Source organism: Pyrenophora tritici-repentis, chromosome 3 (assembly GCF_003171515.1).
Source record: "Pyrenophora tritici-repentis strain M4 chromosome 3, whole genome shotgun sequence".
Lineage (NCBI taxonomy): Eukaryota > Fungi > Ascomycota > Dothideomycetes > Pleosporales > Pleosporaceae > Pyrenophora > Pyrenophora tritici-repentis.
Window position 1 is genome coordinate 500,755 of NC_089392.1, and position 27,188 is coordinate 527,942.

The 27,188-nt window shown below is 52.5% G+C and overlaps 12 protein-coding genes across 12 annotated transcripts; 4 read left to right on the forward strand and 8 right to left on the reverse strand.

Moving 5' to 3' along the window:
• Positions 1 to 127: 127 nt before the first annotated feature.
• On the reverse strand, positions 128 to 490 carry PtrM4_075780 (uncharacterized protein; the record flags this gene model as incomplete). The annotated part of the gene is made up of 1 exon (XM_066106203.1): positions 128 to 490. The coding sequence occupies one exon, from the start codon at positions 488 to 490 to the stop codon at positions 128 to 130; it is 363 nt and encodes a 120-aa protein (XP_065963141.1).
• Positions 491 to 641: 151 nt separating this feature from the next.
• On the reverse strand, positions 642 to 1,217 carry PtrM4_075790 (uncharacterized protein; the record flags this gene model as incomplete). The annotated part of the gene is made up of 1 exon (XM_066106204.1): positions 642 to 1,217. The coding sequence occupies one exon, from the start codon at positions 1,215 to 1,217 to the stop codon at positions 642 to 644; it is 576 nt and encodes a 191-aa protein (XP_065963142.1).
• Positions 1,218 to 2,249: 1,032 nt separating this feature from the next.
• Positions 2,250 to 2,606, reverse strand: PtrM4_075800 (uncharacterized protein; the record flags this gene model as incomplete). Its single annotated transcript, XM_001940546.2, has 1 exon — positions 2,250 to 2,606. One exon carries the CDS (start codon positions 2,604 to 2,606, stop codon positions 2,250 to 2,252), a length of 357 nt encoding a protein of 118 aa, XP_001940581.2.
• Positions 2,607 to 3,763: 1,157 nt separating this feature from the next.
• Positions 3,764 to 6,079, forward strand: PtrM4_075810 (Arp, Ankyrin repeat protein; the record flags this gene model as incomplete). The annotated part of the gene is made up of 1 exon (XM_066106205.1): positions 3,764 to 6,079. The coding sequence occupies one exon, from the start codon at positions 3,764 to 3,766 to the stop codon at positions 6,077 to 6,079; it is 2,316 nt and encodes a 771-aa protein (XP_065963143.1).
• A 1,174-nt stretch (positions 6,080 to 7,253) lies between these two features.
• On the reverse strand, positions 7,254 to 7,553 carry PtrM4_075820 (uncharacterized protein; the record flags this gene model as incomplete). The annotated part of the gene is made up of 1 exon (XM_001940548.1): positions 7,254 to 7,553. One exon carries the CDS (start codon positions 7,551 to 7,553, stop codon positions 7,254 to 7,256), a length of 300 nt encoding a protein of 99 aa, XP_001940583.1.
• Positions 7,554 to 10,724: 3,171 nt separating this feature from the next.
• Positions 10,725 to 11,306, forward strand: PtrM4_075830 (uncharacterized protein; the record flags this gene model as incomplete). Its single annotated transcript, XM_066106206.1, has 1 exon — positions 10,725 to 11,306. One exon carries the CDS (start codon positions 10,725 to 10,727, stop codon positions 11,304 to 11,306), a length of 582 nt encoding a protein of 193 aa, XP_065963144.1.
• A 63-nt stretch (positions 11,307 to 11,369) lies between these two features.
• PtrM4_075840 (uncharacterized protein) lies at positions 11,370 to 11,762 on the forward strand (the record flags this gene model as incomplete). The annotated part of the gene is made up of 2 exons (XM_001940549.2): positions 11,370 to 11,659; positions 11,714 to 11,762. The coding sequence occupies 2 exons, from the start codon at positions 11,370 to 11,372 to the stop codon at positions 11,760 to 11,762; spliced, it is 339 nt and encodes a 112-aa protein (XP_001940584.2).
• Positions 11,763 to 12,176: 414 nt separating this feature from the next.
• On the reverse strand, positions 12,177 to 12,739 carry PtrM4_075850 (Mating-C multi-domain protein; the record flags this gene model as incomplete). Its single annotated transcript, XM_001940550.2, has 3 exons — positions 12,177 to 12,250; positions 12,300 to 12,462; positions 12,518 to 12,739. 3 exons carry the CDS (start codon positions 12,737 to 12,739, stop codon positions 12,177 to 12,179), a joined length of 459 nt encoding a protein of 152 aa, XP_001940585.1.
• Positions 12,740 to 13,358: 619 nt separating this feature from the next.
• On the forward strand, positions 13,359 to 13,703 carry PtrM4_075860 (uncharacterized protein; the record flags this gene model as incomplete). The annotated part of the gene is made up of 1 exon (XM_001940551.1): positions 13,359 to 13,703. The coding sequence occupies one exon, from the start codon at positions 13,359 to 13,361 to the stop codon at positions 13,701 to 13,703; it is 345 nt and encodes a 114-aa protein (XP_001940586.1).
• A 1,694-nt stretch (positions 13,704 to 15,397) lies between these two features.
• Positions 15,398 to 18,328, reverse strand: PtrM4_075870 (Membrane-bound metallopeptidase; the record flags this gene model as incomplete). The annotated part of the gene is made up of 4 exons (XM_066106207.1): positions 15,398 to 15,850; positions 16,041 to 16,054; positions 16,165 to 18,129; positions 18,184 to 18,328. The coding sequence occupies 4 exons, from the start codon at positions 18,326 to 18,328 to the stop codon at positions 15,398 to 15,400; spliced, it is 2,577 nt and encodes an 858-aa protein (XP_065963145.1).
• A 1,116-nt stretch (positions 18,329 to 19,444) lies between these two features.
• Positions 19,445 to 21,368, reverse strand: PtrM4_075880 (Periplasmic protein TonB; the record flags this gene model as incomplete). Its single annotated transcript, XM_001940554.2, has 2 exons — positions 19,445 to 21,142; positions 21,195 to 21,368. 2 exons carry the CDS (start codon positions 21,366 to 21,368, stop codon positions 19,445 to 19,447), a joined length of 1,872 nt encoding a protein of 623 aa, XP_001940589.2.
• Positions 21,369 to 23,581: 2,213 nt separating this feature from the next.
• On the reverse strand, positions 23,582 to 26,931 carry PtrM4_075890 (Prp18 multi-domain protein; the record flags this gene model as incomplete). Its single annotated transcript, XM_066106208.1, has 5 exons — positions 23,582 to 23,849; positions 23,949 to 24,514; positions 24,568 to 25,227; positions 26,014 to 26,595; positions 26,698 to 26,931. 5 exons carry the CDS (start codon positions 26,929 to 26,931, stop codon positions 23,582 to 23,584), a joined length of 2,310 nt encoding a protein of 769 aa, XP_065963146.1.
• Between the last annotated feature and the right edge of the window lie 257 nt (positions 26,932 to 27,188).

Sequence of the window (27,188 nt, forward strand, 5' to 3'; positions counted from 1 at the left end):
GATGGGGTCGAGGCAGAAAGTTCAATGAAATTACTATCATTCAATCATTCATGTGGGCTCTGCCATTTACTCCAAGCCTATGTACAGATGGGTGAGATACCGGTTACACCTAACGACTTCCTCGCTCTCAGAAGTTGTTACCACCGGCACCACCGGCACCACCCTGCCATGCGTCGAGTGTTTCGATGAAGTCCTTGTAAAGTTGCTTCTGACAAGGGTGCACAAAGGCACAGTACGGGAGGTTGCAACTCTTGCCCAGTCGACACTTGTTGCGGTAGAGAGGCATCCTAGGCTGAACAGCAGAGATTGCTGGATGGCGGCGACTATCAATCTTATTACTGTAGTAAATTGCGCTCACTGAAGATGTAGAGGAGAGCATACCGAGGACGCCGAGCCGTACGAATGGGCAGCGAATGATGAGCTTGGGAGATACCTGGGACCTCGTGGGTGAGCGCTTGCTGCGCAGGAACGGCTGCGAAACCATGAACATATTGATGCTGATCTGGTATCTGGCTGGCGTTGACAGAGTTGATGTAGACACTGTCGCGCACCTGCATCTGGCTGTTGACCTGACTATTGGAATTTTTGACCTCGTTAAGCTTGTCGATGCTAATCTTGACCTTTGCCTCCTCGACATTGGCTTACTTCTTGGCCGTTTCGCATCTCTCGGTCGCCGTCTTTTCTTCGATATTCAAAATCTCAATCCTCTTGAGAGTGGCATTGAGCTCATCTCTAGCAATTGTCAGCTCGCCCTTGATAATTTCCTCGGCAGTGCGCTCGATATTGGCGCGACGTGCAGGGTTGTATAGGGATTTGTAGTCATGAAGCGGGTCCATATTCCCAATGAGAGCGATGTCTCGTTCATGCTCAAGGGTGGCAATGTGCTCCTTGAGGCTGTCTACTTCCTTTTGATGGTTGGCCATCTGGTCAAACAGACTGCCATTGAGTCGCTCCAGCGCAACCACCAATGCTGCCTCTGCCCTTTCAATATCATTGCTTGCCACTAAATCCGGGTTGTGGATCTTATCGATGATGGTCCGGGCTTTGCGCTGTGTCGAGTTTGCAGCTGCAGCGCGCAGAATGTCGGCGTGGCTGATGACGCTCTGCTCGTCGTCCAAGTCGAAGTCGTTACTGATGCTAGAGTCGTCGTCTGTGTGTCGGAGAATGATAGCACCGGAAACAGTACGGTCGTGGGTGATCTCGCCGTGATTTGCCATGATACGGGTGGGATTTCTAGAGTCTTACCCGAAAGCGCAAAGTCTTAGGCACACTTGTTGGTGCAAATGGCACGCCCGCTTGGGGTGGGCGCGGGGACCATGGGGCTAGGCCAAAAGAGGACATTGAGAGGAGAAAGGTTCGTTGGTTATGGAAGCGAAATGATACACTTATAGTGCGGAACGATTATGCGCCAGATGGAACACTGTACTCTCATGTAAGTTCCTTCGTATGATCAGAAATGGATGCATAGCCCCAGGCAACAGAACTCAGTGGTCGCAGCGAGCACCCCAAGGTCCCGAGGTTATCTTGATTGGTGTTCAAGGATATCCAGAACAATTGAAAGAGCTTTAAATCTACTCACCCAATAAAAGGGTGTGATTTGATTATTGCCAAACTACGGAAAGCACGCGACGTGGAACGATATTGCAGCGCACATGGAAACACTATGAGGGCTCGATCGTTCACTGAGAACACATTGAAAACAGGAAAACCTAATGTTGCCGGGTGGCTACTTTCCGAGATAAGCGATTTCAAAGTCAAAATGTGAATGCGCGCTTCCAGTGCTGATCTGGTCATTTGGGTCCAAGGAGCTGATAATGACTATGAAAACCTGTCAAAGTATGATCTTGTATTACACGCTACATGTTATGCCTTGGCATTTACATCTTCATTCATAGTACTTGTATGCCATGAAAAGACATCTCGAAAGCATCCGTATCCAAACCCTGTTCACGCTCTGTTGTCGCAATCGTGTACAAGTACGCTTGAGCTGGTTGTCGCTGTCTAGCCTTCGCCCAGTTGGAATACTTCAGTATTTGAATGTCGTCTTTGTAGAAGATCTCCTGTTCAGGATGAACGAAACCATATGCATCCCAGCCGCATTGCATTCCAAATTTGCACTGTTTGCGGTAACGAGGTAGAGATGGGCGGGCTACGGAGGTTGCAGTCTGGCGGCCACTATAATTCATGTTAGTAAATTACATATTGCTAGTCAAAGAGAATATGAGTATACCGTGGAAGAGGACCAGTGCTCAGAAGCACCTGGTCACGTAGTTGGGATAGTGTGGGATCGTCGGAGCGGGCTCTTGCGGCGCCGGAACTGGCGTATGACGTCGAACATCTTGATCTTGGCGTTCACTATGCTCGATGCGAAGAGAATTGATGTAGATGTTCGTTTGAGTCTGGATGTTGTTCTGGATGTTGATGGTTGCCGCGATACGCGACTCCTCTTTCACCAACTTCTCCAAAGCCTCTTTGTGATGTTTGACCTGCTCTTTGACTGCTTCGAGTTCCTTTGTCGCGACTTTGGCCTTGCTCTGATGAAGGTGAGCTTCGGCCTTTGCGAGTGTTGCCTTCTCTTGCTCAAGATGAACCTGTCCGATCGCCATGGCGAGTTCGCCGTTGACAATGTTATCAGCATTGCGCTGAATTTCGGAGCGGCGTGTAGAATGGTACAAAGACTGATATTGTTGTGGGGGTTCGAAGTCTCCGATACCGGCAATTTGTCGTTCGTTCTCAATCGTGCGGATGTGCTCTAGGTGATAGCGATCGTGTTGTGTGAGTCGTTCAACTTGTTCAAGCGCGTTTTTGTTTTAACGTCCGTCCCAGCGTAACAGGACACCCTGCGTGGCAGGACGCCGCGGACACCACCCAACACAACAAACGCAACAACGGGCTAGAGGTATACAGGCTCTCGGGATAGCAGCCTTAAGCTGCAAAGTTTATCCGCGCTTAGAGTCTTCTAGAAATACGTTCTGCTTACCGCGTAATACGACAATTTAGTATAAGTGTCAGATAGCAGGCGTGTCGAGCCGAAAGTGCCGACACCGCTAGCTAATAACGGGTTAGCGTCTTAGCAGAACAAAACTCTCAGCGCGCACCTTAGAACAGAGACAACAACAAATAAATCATAAACATCCATCACTTTTGTGCAATATCTTATCTAATCTGACAATAAGCGTTAAGCGACCGCCTAGCTTTAGCTAGCAGTTAGTGTAGGGAAAGCTTATGCATCTTGTTAAAAGTCTATTAACTTACAGCTTGTTATATTATCATCCTATTCTAAGTATTGCAATTAAGCTTAAGAGGTTGTCGTGCCGTTGTGCTAATTCCAAGTCCGCCTGCTGGAAGTGCCCGATGAAGAGGCCCCGCATGTTAGGGTCTCACAGGATCAGATATACACCAAGGTTCCAAACCATGACACCGCACACCAATCTTAAAGTAGCTTAGCGGTAGCCTATTGCTGCTGACACTATATCTGTGGCTGTGCGGCTGTGTGGCGCTATTGCTAAGCGCTCTAGGACACTGGAAAACCGGCTTAGATTAGGAGCAGGGCTACGTGATGCTGAACCCTGGTGGCTTAGTCACCCTGCCGCCGCTTGCCCCACCATCGTCCTTAACTCTCTCTTTTTAGGCTTCCTTCACAACACATGCCTACTATTAAATTAGTATTTTTGCCCGCTTCACCCCTGCTTATAATGCTTACTAGGCGGTTGTTTTTATTACTACTTTAAATTTAGTAAAGCAGACAAGTGATACTTCAGCAATGCCACTGCTTGATCTACCAAATGAGTTGCTCCAAAATATATCAGAATACCTAGAATCTGATAGAGATATCAACGCCATTGCACAAGCTGACGGCCGCCTTTACTGTCTCCTAGATCGCTACCTCTACCGCTACAATATACAACAATCTGGAAGCTCAGCGCTGCTGTGGGCTGCCCGACATGGCCAAGAAGTGACAGCGCAAAAGTTGCTGAAGGAAAATGCCAATATACAGGCTAAAAATGACAATGACGAGGCACCGCTGTTTTTGGCGGCAGAGAATGGGCATAAACAGGTAGTAAAGCTGCTGATTGACAAGGGCGCCGACGTCAATGCACAGAGTGGACTCTTCGGCGACGCACTCCAGACGGCTTCAGCTGGAGGCTACGAGCAGGTGGTGAAGATGCTTCTCGACAAGGGCGCCGACGTCAACACGCAGCGCGGATATTACGGCAACGCACTGCAGGCGGCTTCAAGAGTAGGCCACGAGGCGGTGGTGAAGATGCTGCTCGACAAGGGCGCCAACCCGAACGCGCAGGGTGGAGATTACGGCAACGCACTGCAGGCAGCTTCAGCTGGAGGCCACGAGGCGGTGGTGAAGATGCTTCTCGACAAGGGCGCCGACGTCAACGCGCAGCGCAGATATGACGGCAACGCACTGCAGGCAGCTTCAGACGGAGGCTACGAGCAGGTGGTGAAGATGCTGCTCGACAAGGGTGCCGACGTCAACGCGCAGGGTGGACGCTACGGCAACGCACTGCAGGCAGCTTCAGCTGGAGGCTACGAGCAGGTGGTGAAGATGCTGCTCGACAAGGGCGCCAAGATCAATGCGCAGGGTGGAGAATACAGCAGCGCACTCCAGGCAGCTTCAGCTGGAGGCTACGAGGCGGTGGTGAAGATGCTGCTCGACAAGGGCGCCAACCCGAACGTGCAGGGTGGATATTACGGCAACGCACTGCAGGCAGCTTCAGACGGAGGCTACGAGCAGGTGGTGAAGATGCTGCTCGACAAGGGCGCCAAGATCAATGCGCAGGGTGGACGCTACGGCAACGCACTGCAGGCAACTTCAGTTCGAGGCTACGAGGCGGTGGTGAAGATGCTGCTCGACAAGGGCGCCAACCCGAACGCGCAGGGTGGATATTACGGCAACGCACTGCAGGCAGCTTCAGACGGAGGCTACGAGGCGGTGGTGAAGATGCTGCTCGACAAGGGCGCCAAGGTCAATGCGCAGGGTGGAGAATACAGCAGCGCACTCCAGGCGGCTTCAGCTGGAGGCTACGAGGCGGTGGTGAAGATGCTGCTCGACAAGGGCGCCGACATCATTGCGCAGGGTGGACACTACGGCAACGCACTGCAGGCAGCTTCAGACGGAGGCTACGAGCAGGTGGTGAAGATGCTGCTCGACAAGGGTGCCGACGTCAACGCGCAGAGTGGACGCTACAGCAACGCACTGCAGGCAGCTTCAGACGGAGGCTACGAGCAGGTGGTCAAGATGCTGCTCAACAAGGGCGCCAAGGTCAATGCGCAGGGTGGACGCTACGGCAACGCACTGCAGGCAGCTTCAGCTGGAGGCTACGAGGCGGTGGTGAAGATGCTGCTCGACAAGGGCGCCAACCTGAACGCGCAGGGTAAACACCACAGCAACGCACTCCAGACGGCTTCAGAAGGAGGCCACGAGGCGGTGGTGAAGATGCTGCTCGACAAGGGCGCCAACCCGAACGTGCAGGGTGGATATTACGGCAACGCACTGCAGGCAGCTTCAGCTGGAGACTACGAGCAGGTGGTGAAGATGCTGCTTGACAAAGGCGCCAAGGTCAACGCGCAGGGTGGACACTACGGCAGCGCACTCCAGGCGGCTTCAGCTGGAGGCTACGAGGCGGTGGTGAAGATGCTGCTCGACAAGGGCGCCAACCCGAACGCGCAGGGTGGAGATTACGGCAACGCACTGCAGGCAGCTTCAGCTGGAGGCCACGAGGCGGTGGTGAAGATGCTTCTCGACAAGGGCGCCGACGTCAACGCGCAGCGCAGATATGACGGCAACGCACTGCAGGCAGCTTCAGACGGAGGCTACGAGCAGGTGGTGAAGATGCTGCTCGACAAGGGTGCCGACGTCAACGCGCAGGGTGGACGCTACGGCAACGCACTCCAGGCGGCTTCAGCTGGAGGCTACGAGCAGGTGGTGAAGATGCTGCTCAACAAGGGCGCCAAGGTCAATGCGCAGGGTGGAGAATACAGCAGCGCACTCCAGGCGGCTTCAGCTGGAGGCTACGAGGCGGTGGTGAAGATACTAGTGGCATGGGGTGCCGAGTCATCATGAGGGAAATGCATGCATAGCTGTCTGATTGGTGTCATTGAAAGAAGATAGCTACATTCTGAAGCCTATGTCTTCGCGGTAATAGTAGTCTATTAAACACAACGTTGACGGCGATGCTTATACAGCAGTACTAAAAGCAACGTGCGGAAAATTTGCCACTACAAGCTAAGTAGATAGCCAACCTCCAGTCTGTGTGTCCCATGCCATACCCGCTGTGTAAGACCGGCCCACCCTATTCTATAGACGCCTTCTAACTCCTTGTATTCTGTTTTAACAAGCTAAAGCGATATGCTCAAGAGCACGAGGACGCGGTAGGTTAGACGCGGGATCAACGACGGATCTGCGGAGCTGTAAAGCGGCGCGATAGTGTATCTCTATAGCATAGAAGCTTTCGCGCTAGCTATAGTTGTGCATTATGCTGCGTCTTGAAGTGCACGATGGCTGTATCAGATGCTGATTGCGGTTGCGGTCTCGATGCTAGGTGTGCTCGTTGACACGAGCTACACGCCAAGGCCTTCAAACCTAGCTCCTATCCTAAAGCGCTTAGCAAAAGCGCCGTACAGCCACACAGCCACAGATCTAGTATGTAGCGATAGATTACAGCTAAGCTACTCTAAGCTAGGTGTGCGAGGCCTCTTTATCTAGCACTTCCAGCAGGCGGACTTAGAATTAGCACAACAACACGACAGCCTCTCGAGCTCAAGCGCAGTGCTCGGGATAGGATAATAACATAATAAGGTGTAGGCTGACGGGCTTTTAACAAGATGCACGAGCTTTTAACGCATCTACTACTAGCTAAAGCGAGGCGGTTGCGTAATGCTCTTACTAAATTGTGTGAGGGATCGATCAAGAAAGATTGGATTTGACAAGATACAAGCTATCGAGCTATCTACGTTGTGAGCCCGAACTTATGCTGTGGGCGCCAAGGCGCTAGTCCGATAAGGATCTTATCGATATGGGGGCCATGGGCCGAGCGAGTCTATGGATCCGTAACAATTGTTGTATTGCACAGTAAGCAGAACCTTTCTCTAAAAGACACGAGAGGAGGATAGAATTTATAGCTTAAGGCTACTATTCTGAGAATATCTGTTGTTCTAGCCTTTTGTTGCGTTTGTTGTGTTGGGGAGTGTCTGTAGCGTCCCGCTACGCAGGGTGTCCCGTTACGCAAGGACGGACGTTACTCAATGAGTCTAGAGATCAAGGCTTCTTGACGTTCGATGACGGAATCCTTGCCGTTCAAGACTTCCTTAGCGGAGCTACTGATCGCTGGATCTGGGTTGTGAATGTGGCTGGTCACTGACTGTGCCTTACGCTCTGCCAACATGGCAGCCGAAACGCGCATGATATCGTCATGGCTAATGAGAGCATCGTCGCGTGTGATCATCTCCATATCCATGTCCATGTCGCTGTTGGTCTGGAAGTTGCCCTCCGTGTCTTGTGAGGCGATGCCGAGATTGGTACCGTGGTCACCTGACATGATATCTCACTCGTGAGGTCTATACGACCTTGTTGTTGTGAATTTCTTGACTCCGTCGGTACAAGGTTCTAAGCTTGCTTTGGGTGGACGCGGGGTTCAACAATTGCGAGGCAGTCGCAGCGCTACGCCAAAAGAGGAAACTAAGAGGAAATTGCGGTGGTCGTAGAAGCGAGTCAAGGCGGAAACAGTGCTAGCTAGGCATCTACCTAGGTATGAGTCGAATTATGGCGATTTGTAAAACATTTCAAAAGGAGAAATAGTTGTATCAGTGTAGAAGTACCTCTGGAAGGCTGGATTGTCACAGCGAGGCTTTCGAAGTCCCAAAGATGTTCAAATCAAATGAAGCACTCGATAACGAGATTCTTAAAATAGAATCATGCAAGTCACTTATTGGTATTATTAGACAGCGCGCAACGCATAGCAATATTGCAATGAAAAGGAGTATCTGGCGATGAATAACAATCGCATTTCGTCTGCGAGGTTGGCAGGTGTGACAGAACGGCTCTCGCCGACAAGCATTCATGCTATCATCGCAGATAGAGCGCAAGTTTAGGAAAAAACCCCTCGATTTTAAATGTACGTTGCTACGCGTGACGTCTAGAAGTGGGAAAGCCGTAGCTTCTGTCGAATATCACCAATACCGGCCGGTATGTTATCATGAGTAACCCCGGTCCATACAAAGTTCAGCCTATTTCTTTCACTCGAATTATCGACTGATCTACGACATCTCAAGAAGAGCTTGACGATACGTACGTACGTAACTAGGTAACGTTAACGGGCGATTACTTCCTAGACTAAGCGGTGTTAAGTTCGGGACGTGGATGCGCGCTTTCATTGCTTGACGTGGAGGTCCTGGTCGAAAGAACTGGGAATGAGAAGCTCGTAAAGGTAAGTCATGATACTAGAGATGCCTCAAGGCTTGCTTCGGACTATAACAGATAAGGATCATCGTGAATGCAAAGAGCCAATTCATGGCGTTGGGGGCAACATGTATCGCTGAGATACGCCCTCGGACCAAGGCCAGATGCGGAGCAGAGCGATCACGATATCGATACGCGGATGAAGGCGTATACGGCTACAATAGCTCATGCAATAGGCTCTTGCGCAATTGGTAAACTCGGTGTTAGTCCAAGGTCAGAGAGCGCCGTGGGCTGAGAGTGTGCGATGCGAATAGCAGCAATGTTGAGCTCATGCCGTACCGGAACCATGACGTCTAGGTAGTATCGGTAGGACGTCCGCTTTTTAAGACAGGGAGAAACCAAGACGCCGGTCGCTAGAGCATTCGCTATTCAGCCCTCGTCGACATCACTGCGAGTGAATTGGTGATGGTGATATGAAGTTGTATGTTGAAGCACCTGGATTCTCTCGTTGACGCGAGCGTGTTGGCGATCTGAGTGAAGGCTCTGTGAGGTAAGGACATGACTTCTGTCTCTCTATGATGCCTGGGTAGGGCTAGACTACGATGTCATGAATAAGGATTCTTAACTGTATACGTGTCAGTCATCAAAGCGCTGCAACTGTATGCCGTCTCTTTGCGCGGGCTAGAAGGGACGACGGTGACGGCCACAGCGTGGTACATGATACACTCTCTCAGATGTTTCCTATTCCTTTTGCGCACTTCTCATTGCCACCGCTCGTGCCCAAGTCCCAGCATCGTCACGTCTTCTTCTTCAAGCCCGGCCTTCAGGGCCAAAAAGCTCAAAGAAAAAATAAGTATGCGGATATCTCAGCTGCGACAGTGGATACGAAAGTATCCGGGCAGGATGACAGAGATAAGGCGCGACATACAACAGGTTGTGCAGTGAGCTAAAAGCTCACCTTACCCGCAATCAAGTGCTTGCGGCACAGTCCTCTGGCGTGCGATGAACGAATTCAAATTGCCCACACGGAGTGGCACACGCTCCAGCATGCAATGGACGAATCCACATTGCCCACACGAAGCGGTACACATCTGGTATGCAATGGACAAGTCCACATTGCCCACACGAGGTGGTACATACCGGGGTTGGCGTGCAATGGACGAATCCACATTGCCCACACGAAGTGGTACACACCGGGGTTTGTTTGAGACGTGCGGTGGACGAATCCACATTGCTCGCTTCCCACTTACGGCACTCGTCAACTTGCGATGGACCCAAAGCTGCTTACGGCACACCAGAGGTGCGATGGACGAATCCACATTGCCCGCAGTCCAGCAATGGCACAAGTCAACGTGCGATGAACCATGTCACATTACCCATAGGTAGTAGGCGGCACACGTTCGCTGCCTTGCGTGCGATGGAGGAATCCACATTGCCCATACGAAGTGGCACACGGTCGGAGAGCTGTCTTCGCATGAAGGGAACCGGCGAGACTTTAATGGAGGAAAGTGGCCGGCTGCCCAGCATTGCGTGGAACGCGCTGCCGGCAACGGGAAACGAGTGAGAAGAAGTCGGAGGAGAAAAGAGAAGTAGATGGATGAGGTGGGTATGCGAGGGCTGGCGGATGGAGGGCTGGTGGATGAGTGGCAAGCGCGGTAAAGGTTGAAGAAGAAAGTAACGGAGAAAGCTGGCTTATAGCTGGAGAAGAGGGAACGCCAGTGCGCTAATTTAGCGTCTTGATGACAAATGTGGGGCTCAGGCAGCAGCGGGCACAGTGCAAAGTGAAGGTAAAGGAGGCGATTTGCGCCCTTCGGTGGCGAGTCTCGCAAGCCTTGTGAATACGTACTAGGGTATTTCCGCAATTGACCGGAAGTAGCCCCAAGGAAACGTTTAGGGAAAACTGACAAGGTCGGTCTCCTTCGTGGTGGACGGCGGCTCCGGGCATATCAGGACGTTTCCCAGATTTCCAAGCACACAAATGATAGAACTTTCCATCCTTGGCCAAACGCAAATATCAGCGTGAATATTACCATCCTGACTGCCTTGGCGGCATACATTTGCTAGTTCTTAGTGGTTGCAGGCGCCCAACAGTATGTTGGCCATGCGAGACGACACCTCGAGCACGCGCATTCATCAAATCATCTACAGTCTTGTCAAAGATTGACATCATAGCGGTGCGTTTGCTCTGTTTAGTTCGCGTCTGTTCACCCGTGCATTCTCAAGATTGCTCACCGTCAGTCTCTGCCAAGAGCCCCCAGACCGCTTCACGTCCACGTTTGCATTCTTCAGTCACCAATCATCTGACTGAATCATGTCTCAAGATAAATCTGAGGCAGTCTCACACGAACATGACTTGCGAGAGACAGACTCCGATCCTGAAAACGTCGTCGCGTCACAGGCTAAAGTGATTGCCGCTCTCACTGCCAGTAATCAAGATCTTATCGTCAACAGCCAGCAGCTCACCATCACCAACCAGCAACTGAAACTCGAGAAGCAGCAACTTAGCCTCGACAAGCTGCAGCTGCAGGAAAAGCTCATCATCAAGGACGAATTACTAGCATTCAAGGACAAACTCCTCACCGCAGACCAATCAGCCATCGCCGCACACAAGAAGGCGGGCGAGCGCAGGCTCGAGCACATCTTGTACCTCGAATCTGAACGGATCAATCCCAATCCGGACGACTTTGAAGCGGCCAGCGAGTACGAAAAACTTTACGAACCTGCCCGTCGTACCCAGATAGAGCAGCACAAACAAGACCTGATTGAAGCCGACCTGGCCACCGCAATGGCGAACTTAGCATTGGCGAACGACGAAACGAAGCTTGCCGTCGTTGAGAAGAAGTGCTGTGAACGCGATATCAAGCCCCTAGACAAGCGGATCGAAAGCCTGTAGGACACAGTGCAGCAGCTCGAGACCTCTGTAACTGAGCTACAGAAGCAGAAGGCGGACCTCAAGATGGACATACAGACGATGAACCAGTACTACACCTTCAACGCTCCAGTTATGTTGACATCGGTTGGTGGTCAGCTCAGTCTTCCAGGCGGCGCAGCTGAAGTTCCGGCTGCTACGTCTCCCTTTGAACGTTTCCCTGTGACAACTTCCGCTCCCCCTTCGCCATCAGCCAGCACGCAGAAGCGCCTCCCTGCAGCTTTGGCTCCGAACACCCCAAAGAAGACGACCGCAGCTACACCGTCATGTTCTCCGGAAAACGGCTCCCCATTGCAAGGTCGTCAATCCCGCGTTCGGTAATTCTCACCTCCTTCATCTTTTGTAGCTTACAGGTGACTAACAATGCGCAGTCACATCCATGGTCAAGAGAGCCCTATACCCGTCGGCATGCCGGAGTAGAGTATGAATTGTCATTTCGGGGATAGATGCAAGCGCAAGGACTGTCTGTTCACTCATAACGCGCAGATCGCTAAGTTTGGGATTGCTGCCATTGCTGAACTGCCCCAGGGTCCGCTCGAGGGTCCGTCTAAGCAGGGAAAATCCGGAGGAAAGAAGTAAGAAGCACGGAGATTAGACGATCATATCAGACTAGTCATACCTAGAAGTTTAGTGGAGCAGTGAATCCGAACGGTTTGAGTCTTTTGTCATGTCCTCATTGATATCGCTATGGTATGATACAGTTTCCATCCCACTGCACATCAACGACCTTTACTTCTTGAGAACGCGGCGTATACGCTATGGCATCTGCAAAAATTCTCCAGCAGAAGTAAATTCCTGGGAGGCTATATCGCTTCCGAGCCTGTTATTGGAAGCCTACTTCTTTGAAGCGGCCTGGGCAAGGTCGGCAAGAGCCTCACGACGCTTGAACTTGGCATCCTGGATCACGCCTGAGGTGTATTAGAAACAACTCGGACACAAATGAGAAGAGTTACTTACTAGCGTCAGCATCACTGCTAAAGTTGCCAGTCCATGTGACGAATGTCTGTCCCTCGTGCTTGCCTGAAGTGACAGGGTATGCGCGGATCGTGGAGACGACGGAAGAGTAGGAGAGCTCGGGCTTGGAGGTGATGACAGAGTAAGTGATGTAGTGGTCGATGGACTAGAAGTACCGTAAGCTACTGTCATGGGTGCGCATACACGATGGGCGTCCTTACAGAGTGCTCCTCCTGCTTGACCTCAAGCACTGTACCGTCCTTGAACGACCACTTGACGATATCCGTCTCGTCTGAGGTTCCCTTGACGAACTCGCTCTTGTCAAGCTTGGACCAGAACTTGCTGAAGTCCTGGAGCTTGATCAGGTGCCAGACATCGCTGAAAGGTGCCTCGATGACGGCCGACTCGCTGACGGAGGTGGAGGTGGGGATGCTTCCGGACATGGTGGTTTTGGTGGTACAATCAGATCTGTAGTAGTTGATTGAGTGGGCGTGGAGATGAATTGAATGGGACTGGGGTTGATAGCTGTAAGTCGAGACCTCAGAAGTTTAGTTTGGTGGGGCACAAGGGTTGTCGCAAACTATGCCGTCATAGCAAGCGAGGAAGCTGTAGCTACCCCTCCTCCACGCCACCTTCTTTACTACCCCTCATTGCGCTGATACATATCGCATACTATTTCTGTCCGTGTTTCTTAAGTGGAACAACTTTACTCGTTCTTTCTCAACTTCCTTTCTCTCAGAGCTCTTCAGCCTGGTCTTTTCCGGGCAATCGCATCATCTATCGACCTACATATGAAAGAAGCAATATAAGGGACCGGTTGGCTGCAGGTTGAAATGCGTTTGAGACAAAATGTCACGGCATTCACACCGCTTCGACATTATCCAATCATGCCATCGTTCCCCACTCCTGTTACTCGTGCTTGTACAGCTCTTTGTGTTTGCGTCTTCTACGCTCTTCTACCATAGCTATCAATCAGATCTTGACATCGATGATATAATTTTCCACGGGGCCTGTGCTAAGAACCCAGAGCAACTCGTCATGTGAAGTCGTAGTTAGCCAATCATGTCTTTCACTAACACAGTCATGATGACCGCCCTGCGTCCCCCGACAGACAGCATGGCCATGATCGGTACCGGAATCTACGAGAGGTACCGGATATTAACTGACTATATGAGGCCATCCACCTACGACTCACTTTCCTCGTTGCGGAGCTTGGAGGAACTCGAATACCCAGACGGGCCCACAAACTACGCTTCTGGCGCTGATATGTTCGAAATTTACACAGCCTATCTTGTCCATTTCGCCCGAGCTGCTAGCTGGCTCCACGTCGGTGGTGCCACATGCTGTCTTGGTGACGAGGAGCTTTTGTGTGCGCCGGCTACGGAAGAGGAAGAAATGGACATCTGAGAGAGACACATCCGTCTTTGTGGGGAGGAAGAAAGTAATGCGAATGTGGATATGAATGGCATGATGGCGAAGTTGGAGAATGGTGTGCTTAGATTTGGGTTGCGCAAGTCCAAAGATGTCTACTTAGCATGTCCTCAATGCCTCTCACATGCGAGCAACGATTCAAATCTTCCTAGCAAGTCCTGTTGACTGAAAGAACGGATTTGAGCTTAAATATTATCAGGACATTTCTTCCTCAAGTTAGGTCAACCAAGACCATGATCTCAATGAAAAAAAGAGCTTGTAGATACAAAGAAACTGTGGGATGACTGGCACCCGTGCAGTTGTGTAGTATCAGTCTTTGAAAACCTGGCAGGGCCAGGATCAAAGAACGGTTTGAGAACTGTGACAAGGGGAGGCACTCGATGATGCGATCCAGGACAATCCATTGCTATAATCTGGGATGGGACTCCGTGAGAAGTGCGATCCATGAGCAACAGGAAGTCAGGGTTTTTGGAGCACCCCATGAGCCGAAGCTATAATCTGGGGGTGGTCCGCGGGCAACCTGTTGCTATTATTTGGAAAAGGCACGCTCCATGGGTCCGATCCGTGAGCAACAGGCATCCGCTTTGGGAGAGCAACCCATGAGCTGAGAAAGCTACAAGGTGGGGGGGGGGGGGGGGGGGGTGCTTCCATGGTCTCGCCGCTATGATCTGGGAAAGGCACGCTCCATGGGTCCGATCCATGAGCGACAAGCCATTTTTGGGGGGAGTGCACCTAGACAAGTGAAGAGTGCGACTGGAGAAAGAAAGGTGGGAAGGTGGGTGGGGAGGGCAGATTATATAGGCGGCAGCAGGCGCTAGTGGGCCGGCTATTCTCTGGCCGCCCAGGTGGCTAAGCAGCAGCGCTGAGGCGCGTGGGCGAAGTGAAGGTGAGTGTAGTCACGTGCTTAGTAAATGCTTGAGAGAGCGAATTAGAAGGCTCGAGTTTGGTAATTGGCAGCAGGTAAGATACCCCGTCAATCATATCGCAAAGAAGAATTGAGAACCCACCAAACGACGTTCGGAAAAAAGGATAGGCTGCATGCTCATTTTGAGATCAGTTCGGGCTGGAAATAGACTCAGTAGTAGTAACCAAACGACGTCTGCCCGAGCGGTGTAACACCGTCCCAGGACGAACATCAAGTACCACCACATCCAAGACAGCATTGAATGCACTGCACACAAGAAAACCATCCATGACAACATCTCTAACATTGCAGCACGTAGGCGCATACTGGCATTCATACATACATACAACCCAATCTCTCCCCCCATCCCCTCGTAATGAAAAACTCAAGCAAATGCCCACTACAACAACAGCTACACCAGACCCAATGCAGATATGCAAAGGATTTTGAACCGAGATACCCATTTCCCATGTATCCAGTTGCACCAGAGAGACAGAGAATACAAAAAACATGTGGAGAACAAGCAAAGCAATCCGTCCCAAGACCGGGGGGGTATCAAGTTGATAAAACAGAACAGGGTGAGAAAAGATGATGATGATGATACTTTTCCAAACGCCTGTCCAGAAGAGAAAGAACGCCCAGGGCTGGTGGTGATGGTGGTAGTAATGGGTACAACAACGATAAATCAGAAAGAAGGAAGGGGCGGAGCGACAAGAAGAAGAGGAAGAAAAGGTTGTAAGACCAAGTTCATCATCATCCGACTCGATCAAACACCACTCCACCCCATGTCGCCACCTTGCTGGCCGCCCTGCTGTCCCATGCGCTGAGCGTTCTGCTGCGCCTGGCGCATCATCATCATCTGCTGCATCTGCTGTTGCGACATTTGGTTCATGCTTACGCCCTGCATACCGGCGTTCATTTGTGCGCCTTGCATGCCGCCCATGCCACCATTCATTTGTCCCATTTGTGCCATGTTCATACCCTGCATGTTGCCCATATTATTCACGTTCATGCCCTGCATACCGCCTTGCATGTTGTTCATTGCGTTCATGTTGCCCATCATGCCTTGAGGGATCTGATTGCCGGCCAAGGCCGCCTGCTGGCGCATCTGCATGAGTCGACTCTGGTTGGCGGCTTGCTGACGTTGCTGTTGCAGTAATTGTTGGTATTGCTGCATGTGCATGGGATTGTTTGGGTTGACATTTTGCATGCCGTTCATCTGGCCGGTGTTCATCTGATTGCCCATGCCGGCGTTTTGCATTTGAGCCATCTGTGCCTGTACCTGTTGCTGTTCGCGCTGTTCCCGTTGCTTGATTTGCATTTCCATCTGTTGCATCTGCTGCATGATGTGCTGAGGAATGTTCTGAGTGCCGTAGTTTTGCATGATAGTGGCCTTTTGCTGCTGGTACCGCGCGCGCATCTGCTGCAAACTCATGTTAGCAAAAGTCATGCCTTGTTGGGGCACGTTTTGCTGCATGCCACCTTGGGGCGACATAGCCATATGTTGCTGTTGTTGCTGTTGTTGCAGTTGACGGAAGTAATGCGCTGCCAGCTGCTGGCGGTACTGCTGGGGGTTCTGGTTCTGGGGCACGCCCTGAGTCTGGATATGTTGGGCGGCCTTTTGAAATGCGAGTTGTTGCATCTGCTGCTGTTGCGGGTTACCAGGGGACGCACTCTGTTGTTGCAATTGCTGCATTCGCACCTGGTACAAGCGCTGCTGGTTGAAATTTGGCATCATCTCTGGAGTCATGTTCTGGCCAGGCTGAGAGGCCTGCTGCATCATCATGGGGGTTTGTCCTTGCATGGCAATGGGTGGGCTGCCCTGGTTCATGCGGCTCGGAGTGGGTGTCATGTTGCGATTCGGCATGGATGCGTTCATAACAGGCGTTCCTTGTACCATGTGCGGTGTACCGGTGCGGCTCGGGTTCTGCTGCTGGCTGACAGAGCGGGCCATCTGGTTCTGATGGTGAGAAACAGCAGAGGGTGGCCGGGCTGGACTGTTGATGGCCTGGCTCGAAGCCGTTGGGACCATCGGGGTGCCTCCCATGGGATGCGAGGCTGGGCCGCCAACTCGTGGTGATGCCGCGGATGCTGCCATTGGCGTCTGTTGGCGTATAGTTGGCGAGAATTGAGACTGTGTCGCGGATTGAGGCGTGCTCGCAACCTGGGTAGCCGTCGCGGTCGACAACTGGTGCTGTGCTGCAGCAGCTGCCCGTAACGCTTCGTTCTGTTGGATTTGATTTTGCTGTAACTGGTTCTGTTGCTGTAGCTGGGCCTGGTGCGCCGCCTGTTGGCGGAGGGCTTGTTGACGCTCGACAAGTTCAGCCTGCTGTCTGGTTTCGAGCTCTCGTTTCCTCTGGAGTTCGGCCTCCATCTGGGCCTGTCGCTTGGCCTGGGCAACGCGGGCGTCTTCTTCCTTCTTCCGTCGCTCGGTTTCCTCATGGTTGGCACGGATATTGGCAATGGTCTTGAATCTAGCAAATGTCTGCGAGTTGGCAGCCGCACGCACAGCGTTATCATCGTTACCTGTAGCAGCAGCCATCATGACAGCCTGGTATTCATCACCCGCCAACATGAAGCGTTGTAGACCCTGGGCTTCAGCCTCGTCGGCAGCCAATTCAGCAGTGGTCCTCTTCCGAGTCTTGCGTGGCGGCGCAGGGTTCTTGTTGATGGGATGTGTGATGGCGTCCATGAGCGCAAGCGAGTGGCCGAAGCTCTTGGTGGGCTCCAGGTACAACGGCGGGCAGGTGGCATTAAGCAGCTCAGCCTCAAACTCGTGCACATTGCTGTCGTCGAGGACCATCTTCTGGCGCTTTGGACTGGGGCCATTGGAGAAGGTAGGCGTCGAGGGTACTGCGGTCATGGGAGTGGGTGGCATACCGGCAGCTCTGCCCTGAGCCTGCATTCTCTTAAGTGCAGCGATGTCGGTGACGGGTGTGGAGGCCAGTAACTGCATGTCGGCCAACTGTGACTGCGGGGTCGGAAACAGAACGACTGTCCTGACCTTACCGGGTCCCGTCTGCTTGTTGGCTGCACCATTCTGGCCAGGCGCTGGCATATTCTCCTTGTCCTCCTTGACCTCGGCCTCCTTGCTCTGGGCACTGGCCTGTGCGGGCTTCGACTCGGGCTTGTTGACAGGATGAGGCGCAAAAGGCGAGGGGGTAATGAAGTTGTTGTAGTTATGAATAGAGAAGGCACTGCTGGCGCCGTCGCCCGTGCTGTTGGATTCATCCTTGGGCTTTACACTGTTGGAGCGGAAGTCGTGCACCTCGACGATGAGGCAGTTGTCGTACCAGGGCGTATTGAACTCGTAGAGATCCTCGACCATGTTGTGAGGCACGACCTTGTCCTTGATAGCCAGGAGAAGCTCGCGCATGGGCCCGGCGTATGCCAGCGTCTCCTGGGAGTCGTTCAGGCGGAAGTGCTTAGGGTGCAGGTACACGCGGAGCGAAGGCGGCTTTCCCTTGTGCTTTGCCAGAATATCCTGTTGGGTGTAGACTGCAGTGCGCGTTAGCTGTGCGATACTCATCTGGGCTACCAATGGCGCCGTACCATATTTCCTGGGCTCCTCTGGCTTCACGCTGTCGTCTTCCATGCTGGGCTGCTTGGTCGTGGCGCGCGCAACGCCAGGACGCTGGGATTCCCGGCGCAATCGGGGAGGCTGCGGCGGGCGAGCAACTGCGACTGGGCCCGACATGATGGTGGTGGTGACGGAGTTGGAGCTTGTGAATATGTCGGTGGGGCGGCGGTGGGACGGGCTTTCCGCCTGGGGAACCAGCGCCGACTGCGGTATGGCTTCCAGTTACCGGAGAAAGGGCAGGCGCAAGAGTGCGCACGATGCCCGCGGGGATTCTAGCAGTGCGCGAGGGAATGCGCGGCTTGAAAAATGGCTGAGTTTGGACTTCCGTGTCTTGACGCGTATGAGATGGGCGACGTGATGTTTGCTGATCCGAGGTGATGCGCCAGTGCCTTGCAACCGCCAAGCCCCGAACCCTGTGTTTCATCCGTTATCACGTGACTGTCCCTCCAATGACACAACCTCCGAAGCGCCTTGAAGCCAAAACGTCGACATCAAACAGACATGACTACAGGGTCAAACCGTGTACGGGACGTCTTCCGCGCAGCACCATTTTTTCATTCATGACGCACTCATCACATGTCATCGCAGTTCAAACGTCACACACAGATGAAGCACAGTTGTCAATCATGCCCACTTCACGTTATGCCCTCCCTTAGCGTTTTTCCCGGGGAACAGAGCACTGGAGAGTACATCAATCGCATCTACCATGTCCGGCCTCTCAAGAACCCGTCACATGTCACCAATGCCGCCGCTCTGCACTCGGCCTTTGGCTTTTTCCCAACAACATCAATCGGGCTAGCTTCCAAATCATGCCACAGTGAACCCACATTTACTCCCAAACAAGAGGCACGGTTGTTTTCAAACGAAATTGTATTTCCAATACCACTAAAAGCTACATAAACCATTCCCAAACAACGTACCTCGCTGCGCGAATGGAACAAATCGTATATCAATAAATGCGCTCCTATGGCGCTCAGCAAGATCTCGTCTACCTCACCATGCGTTATACCACATAGTCCAAACACATCGACAAGAAGCGAAAAGGTTATTATTTATTATAAGGGGCATGTGTCGGCAACCCGTCTATAATCCGTGCGGCCATGTGTCGCGTCGGCTGTCGAGTGCTCCAATTGCGTGATTCATGCCGTGAAGAAACGTGAGAAAGTGCTGAGGGTGGTGAATGTAAAGATGTATTTACTGTTTACATAAGGAAGCTTATCTTGCTCGACTCGCTCAGAGCATGTACAACAAAGCCGCCGCACCAGCCATGAGAGCGACGATGGGCTTGGTGGCCGAGGCAGCGCCGGTGAATTGAGGAGGAGGGGGAACGCCGGTGGTAGTGGTCGTGTTCTGGTGTGGCCTAGTGTAGGTCGCATTCGGGGGAGGTCCAGCAGGGGGCAGCGACACGACGGGAGCCGGAGGATAAGCGGGAGGTGAAGACACCGCGGGAGCAGGGGGAGCAGGAGTAGACACCGCAGGCGCCGGAGGGTAAGCAGGCGGCGCTGTAGTGGTCTCCGGGCAAGGGGTAGAGACTGACGCTTCAGGGATGTAAGGTGTAGCAGTGGTAGTGGGCTTGCCAGGGGCAGGAGGAGTTCCAGCAGGAGGGTAAGATGGTGGGGCCGATGAGGCGGGCTTGCCAGGAGCAGGGGGGGTTCCAGCAGGAGGGTTAGATGGCGGGGCCGACGAGGCGGGCTTGCCAGGAGCAGGAGGGGTTTCCACATAGGGAGGGGGAGGAGCATATGTCGTCACTGGGACCACGGGGTGGGGAGTTGAGGTAGTCTCCTCCTCGCAAGGGGTGGTCTCGGCCGGGGGAGCTGGGTAAGAGGACGTCATCTTCATGGGGACCACGGGGTGAGGAGTCGAGGTGGACTCCTCCTCGCAAGGAGTGGTAGTCTCAGCCGGGGGAGCTGGGTGAGACTGAGTCGTCATGGGAACCACGGGGTGGGGAGTAGAGGTGGACTCTTCCTCGCAAGGGGTGGTAGTCTCAGCTGGGGGAGCTGGGTGGGAAGACGTCATCTTCATGGGGACCACGGGGTGAGGAGTCGAGGTGGACTCCTCCTCGCAAGGAGTGGTAGTCTCAGCCGGGGGAGCTGGGTGAGACTGAGTCGTCATGGGAACCACGGGGTGAGGAGTAGAGGTAGTCTCCTCCTCGCAAGGAGTGGTAGTCTCAGCTGGGGGAGCTGGGTGGAAAGACGTCATCTTCATGGGGACCACGGGGTGAGTCGAGGTAGTCTCCTCCTCGCAGGGAGTAGTGGTCTCCTGAGGAACTGAGTAAGTGGAAGTGCCCTTGACGGGAGTTGGGCTGCTCGTGGTCACAGGAACCGCGGGGTGCGTCGAGGTGGACTCCTCCTCGCAGGGAGTAGTGGTCTCCTGAGGAACTGAGTAAGTGGAAGTGCCCTTGACGGGAGTTGGGCTGCTCGTGGTCACAGGAACCGCGGGGTGCGTCGAGGTGGACTCCTCCTCGCAGGGAGTAGTGGTCTCCTGAGGAACTGAGTAAGTGGAAGTGCCCTTGACGGGAGTTGGGCTGCTCGTGGTCACAGGAACCGCGGGGTGCGTCGAGGTGGACTCCTCCTCGCAAGGAGTAGTAGTCTCCTGAGGAACTGAGTAGGTGGAAGTACCCTTGACAGGAGTGGAAGTAGTCTTGACGGGAGTTGGGCTGCTCGAGCTCATGGAGGACGAGGATGTAGAATAGGCGGGAACTGAGCTCGAGGCGGGGTGGGTTGGCGGGGCGCTGGACTCCTCGTCGCAAGGAGTGGAAGACTCCTTAGGGTAAGAAGGCGTAGAGCTGGAAACAGATACGCTGGTGGTCTTCACGGGGGAAGGAGTGCTGGACGACGGCGGAGGAGCATGCGTGGAAGAAGGAGGGGTCGAAGTAGCAGCCGGGGGAGTGCTGCTCTCCTCGCAAGGAGTGGACGTGGGGTGGCTACCAGTCTGTAACAGTTAGTATTGTACCGACAAGTATGTATTCGAAGAGGCGTCGTACTCCTGAAGGAACATTGTATCCGCCTCCATATCCGCCACCGTATCCACCTCCATAGCCGCCTGATGGTGTAGGTGTGTTTGAAGGCGTGTTGTTGTCACCGCCGGAACCGTATCCGCCGTATGGGACAGCGTAAACTGCGCCCACAAGGGCGAGAGTTGCCATTGAGTACTTCATCTTGATTATTACTATTAAGGTAAATTGGTGGATCGATTAGAGTAGATCGAGAGTAGAGATGCAGAACGAGGGTAACAATGCAACCGTAACGAGAGAGCTGCTAATGTTGGAGGTCGAGAAGCGATCTGTATTGTGATGCACGACTGAAAAGAAGAGGCTCGGGTGTTCCTGATATATCCTTCAGGAGATAACCTTACTCCGCACTTGATCAGCCTTCTGGGCAGCCCACCCAGGATGCCCCCCTTCAAAGTCAGTTAGACTCAGGGCGGTCTAACGGTGGTCCAAAAACCTTATCCACAATTACGTGATCGACATTCGCTCGGCACTCTCAACATGGTGGTTATTCTCGTAATGGAATCGGCGTAATTCTAGAAAACGAGACTTGTCCAAAAACACGATTATATTTTAAGAACCTCGTTGGTCAATGTTACCCCTGCAACGGACCAAAGACAGGGATGTTGGCGGGCCATTGGCTACATCGGCTGTTGGCGGATTACCTAGAGATGGCTGGGACAAACTGGATAGTAAACTTTCGGGAGAGGCTACATCCTGCATGATGTAAACAAACGCGTTGTTGTCAGAGGTTGACATCGATATCTGTGGCTGGATCCCAACCACCGTACTGAGGGGTGCTGATGTGGCTGCTGGACATGCCAAAAACGTACTCGACAAATTGTGTATTCGTATATGTTCGTGTATGCAGCATTGAACCTATCAGCAAGTATGCTCGGTTATCGGAGCATGAACGTGCATTGCGGGATTTGGCATGACATGATGACATAGCATGCGCGCTTCCACAACCCGCGCACGTGCACGGGTGGTGGCTGTTCGCGTGCAACCGTCGCAATCGATGTGGAGCCCTGAAAGCTTGTTGCCAATCACTTCGGCCATCTAGCTTATTTTGTCTGTAGGCTGGGAGCTACAGAGTTGCTGTTCACCCCGGTACTTGGGCCATCTTGCGAGATCACAATTCCGGAAAGTCTGAACCTCCGAGTTCCCTGCGTCCTGCGTTGTCAGTGCGATAAAAATCTGACTGTGTGGCCCAAGTGCACGGCCATCTAGGAACAAGTCCATGTGTATTGGGCGGGTCTGTTTTGGGGCGGCTCACCCTGACGGCGTGGCGTTCAGGTCATCGTATGGCGTTGGAAGTTCAAACAGGCCAACGGTAATGCTATCGGTTGCAGAAAAACTTATCGAAAGCCATGATGTAGTGATATCTTCCGTTTTTCTGGGCAATACGGTGGACGAGCCGATTAGAGGATGGTAGTGTTCCAAGAACCTCTGCCATCAATTGAACGGTGAAGTTACCCCGCAGTATTCGGGTTTTCCGTTTGCGTCGCCGTCCTACCAGCTCTTGCTCTTACTGCCTCTTACGGAACTGGGGTCCCACCGCCCTTTTCTTTGAGAGACCTGATCCGGTGTCAGCTAGCTCTGAAAGATTGTACCTGCAGCAGACGTAGATGCCGCCCCAGTTGCTGGGCTGTTGGTGAGTTGAGTCAATCTGCCCACAAGTGCCGGTTTACGGGTCGGTCCACTCAGCTACTGTTATGACAAAAATAAGACTGGTGGCAAGACGAATCACTCCGGCTTACAGTCTAGCATCGGCATGCCGCTTTGCACATCAGCGGCCGCTTACCCGGAGAATTCAGCTCATCGTTCCCCTTGCGCTTGCGCAGGAGTAGTCTTGTTGATCTCGTCCAAGCTCGTAATCGGGCTGACGACTCCACGCGTCTCCGTCAGACCTCGGCATGCCATGTATGTATGCATGCCATGGCAACCAACGATACAACAACACTATTATCAGAGTATTTAGCGACAAGCGCTTTCCTCTGACCGTCACCAGATACTAGGTGTCGGCTGTCACAACACCATAGATGGTTTGACCGTGACGTAATCGCATCAACCAGGATTTCCGTGGGACCTGTGCTTCGTAGGGCCGAACGTATTATTGATTTTTCGTATTAATGCACCCTCCATTTATAGCGTGGACTCGTGCATACTAGTACAAGCGGTGTCGGACAGCCTCGGAAACCAACACATGATGTACCTACCCTACTTGCCGTACTCGTATTGATGGCTCGAAAAAATGAAGCTGGCTGAGTGGTTGAGCGTGCGAAATTAATATAATCCAGCAATAAATTCCTGCTTCTTCCAGAAGGGTGGGATGAGTCAGGCGGGCGAAATTAAATCTTGAATACGAAAGTCGGCTGCAACTACTCGTCGTCATCGCTGTCTGTACCACTGTCCCAGCCTTCATCATATTCTTCTGCGAGTACTTGCAGGCCATTGCAGAGCGCCTCTCTTTCTTCGATTCCTACTAGCCGCTTGACTAGCTGCTCGACTGCTCGTATCTGCTCGGCGACAGCAGTGCTTGTGGTGATGCCAGTGTGAACTGCGAGTTTTGTGGCGTTGCCGGTTCCTACGTCGAATATCAATTTGGGGAAGCTGTCGAGAAGCGGGAACAGTAACGGAGCAGTATACCTAAGTCTGGTTAGCGCGTTCCTAAGCATAATATACCCAGTCGTACGCTCTATCAAGACCGAGAGAGAAAGAGGTGTGAAAGAACTCTCGATGACGTACCTTTGCACTGCAGGCCCACTATAGAATCTGTCATGAGGGTCACGTTCGCTGGCTTCAGATACCGACCATTCTCCTCGAGTAGCCTCGGCTCTCCCAAAGATGTGCTCTTTCTTCCCTTTTCCACGAGCGGTCCTATAGTCGCGAGTGAAAACGTCAATGTCAAACTTGGCCAATTCGCTGTCCCCCTCGCTCGTTTGTCTCGATGTAGTCGACCCAACTTTTTCCGCATTCCTGGCTTCATCAAAAGCTTTATCTGACAAGACGTCGGGATCTGCTATGTTCATCTCGAATTTCGCTATGCGCCGTTTCCCAGTACTGTTGATGGTATTCTCCAGATCTTGCAGGGTGCCACGCCCGCCCAATGTCGACCTCAGGCGAGAGGACATGGTCATACTCTCCAGGCCCACAACCTGCAAAGCAGCAATATGCCATAGGGAGGTCGCGTCCAAGGAGAGATAGCTTGGTAACTTGGCTGGACTGTTCGACATTGGTACATATACTGATGACTGTTCGCCTAGTATCTGCAGTGATCGTGCCGAGTTCGCAATTTGCTGCAGTCTTCTCTCCTATATCATGTCAGCATTTGTCTCCTTATCGCATTCAATTTACAGGAACGTACCCGAGGAGTGCTTGCATTTGCACCTTGATCGCCCAGACCCCAAGTCCAGATGCTCATCTTGCCGTACTCGTCTCTTAGTCTCTCAATCCATCCTGACGCCCAGCCTCCCCAAGCATCGTCGACGCCTGTGAAGATCTGAAGTCCTTGGATACCGTCACATTCTTCTACAAAAGGCCGCAGATCCCTATCGACAAGATCGACCTCTCTTTCGAGCTTCTCAAAGAGTTCCATGCCCACGTCCCAGCTTTCGAAGGGCATGAGCTTGTCGTTGACATCGAACTCGGACAGCTGGACAATTGACTTTGGGTGGTAATAGACGCGACTGTAATCAGACCAGTAGCGAACAGATGATGTACTGAGTTGGGGAGGTTCAATGCCGGCATCCAGGTGCTCCTGATAGGCAGACTGTGGGATAGTCTCAGCAGCGCGCTGTACAATAGGCTTGGAAGGCCAAACGCCGGGTTGATCTAGAATGCTTCTATCGTCTTCGGCCTCGTACAAGGCGTTGATCTTTCTCATACTACCAAAAGCGCCCTTGAGGTCATATATGAGGGTCCTTGGTGTGAAAGTGTCGAAACCATCTGGGGCAACTCCAGGCCTGAAAAGGATGTCATGGTTGACAGGTGACTCGGCTTCAGGTGGGTATGTGAAGTAGGACTCCTAGAAAAGTTAGAGAGTGTCGGGTTAGATTTCGCATCAAAGTGTTTGGAAATGGTATTCAGCGGTAAGTAGAAGATGTGTTGAGCAAGTTTAAGGTCAGGAGAGCACACCATCCCAATTTAATGATAACATGATAAGCAAGAAACACATCGCAATATGCGCAAATTGGTAGGGTGCTGTGAAATTGGGTGTTCAGTAATTCGCCGAAATTTCGCACTTGCCTGTGTATTCCAGAAATGAGTTCCGAGATAGTTGCTCTGCTTGCCGAACTGTAGAGTCACGATCTCGTGCATGGTGCGAACGATACTTTACCGAACAACTTGACAAGATAGTGCAGCTGCAGTAGCTATCATTCAACGCAACGAAAAAAACAGATGTTGTGGTTTGGGTGGAGATGAACGGCGATTGGATAACGTCAGGCTTTGTTTGCCCCGCACGTGCACACGCGATATGAGGAAGGAGCGATTGCTACATTCAGATTACAGTCACGTCATGCAGTAATTATTGGCTACTCTTACGTCTGGTTAGACCTGAATGGAATCGACGAGATATGGGCTAAAATGTGTTGATATCATTACTATGTCTTAACAAGTGCCTAGATATCTACGAATCCACCTAACCCATGAGCTGCAACTGATCAGTAGGCGGCCACCTCGTCTGCGCAAAACTCAAACATCTCTTGATACTCTGCAAGTATTTCCGCGTCATCTCATCACTCATGATATGCGCCGCATTCTTATCGCTCTCATGCAGCTTCTCTCGCGCACTTCTCTCGTGGATACCCACCATGGTAACACCAATCGGCCACGCAGCCTTGCCAATACTAAGACGTAGGTAGCCGTCATTCGCATCGACATATCTTCGTTCCTGTGCGGCATGTACAATCTCTACGACAGGCTCAACGATGCTGTCCGGGAGATCCAACTTTTCCAGCTTCTTGAACAACGGGCGCATGTTTTCGCGCGCTTGTACCATGGCGGCGTAGGCCTGCTTGCCTTGATACGACTCCTTGACATCCTGGTCTCGGCGCGCAAGGGTGACGTCCCACTCCTTGAGTACCATTGTGAAGTAGCTTACCAGCTGTCTGAAGAGAAATTCGCGGCCTTCCTTGTCCTTTGGTATACCAAGTTTGACCTTCATGTCCTTCTCCGGAACCAGTTGTAGTGTTGTTGGTATTGGTCCGTCTGTCATGATGGCTGCTAGGCTGTCTGCACCGACGCGTTTCTTGTATCGCTTCAGACGTTGCTTGTGTGTCTCGCCGAATAGTCGTGCTGGTTCTTGGAGGGCTCGCAGCCTTTCGACTAGCTCCTCGTCTGGGACATCTTCGTCTTCAGGTATGGGGGTTCCATCCTCATCCCCATCCTTTTTCTTGGGCGGTAGGTCGGGTAGGCCTAAGCGCTTCCTCCGCCGCCTCTCTTCTGCTTCCTCCTCCTCTTCTCTTATCCGTCTTGACTCTTCCGCCATGCGCACGCGCTTCTCGCGTCGCTCTGCTTCCCTTTCTGCCTCATCTTCCTCGGCCTTGCGCTTTTTCTCCAATCGCTCCTTTCGTGCCTTTTCCGCGGCTTCTTGTTCGGCCACGTAGGCTGCTTGTCGTTGCGCTTCGATTTCGCGGCGCTTGAGGTACTTTTTGTCTTGTGACTCGGGGGGCGCTGCTGTCTCTTTGCCCTTCTTGATGTGCGCTGACATGAGCTTTGCGAAATCCATGGCTGCGATATTCTTTGTGAGTTTGGATACAGTCCTGTTTGTTGCCGAGGGATGAATGTAAATTGCGACTTGATGATCCCCAACAGGGTAGTTGCCGCATGACGCTAGCGCAAGCTGTCCGCGTCGCGTACCTTCACTCAGCACTTGTGCTCCTCAACTTCTCAGCAATGTGCACCTGACGTCACTCTAAATATCACTGAGAATCGACTTTTCAATTACAACGCGTTTCCGCGATTACTGCAACATACATTCTCAAC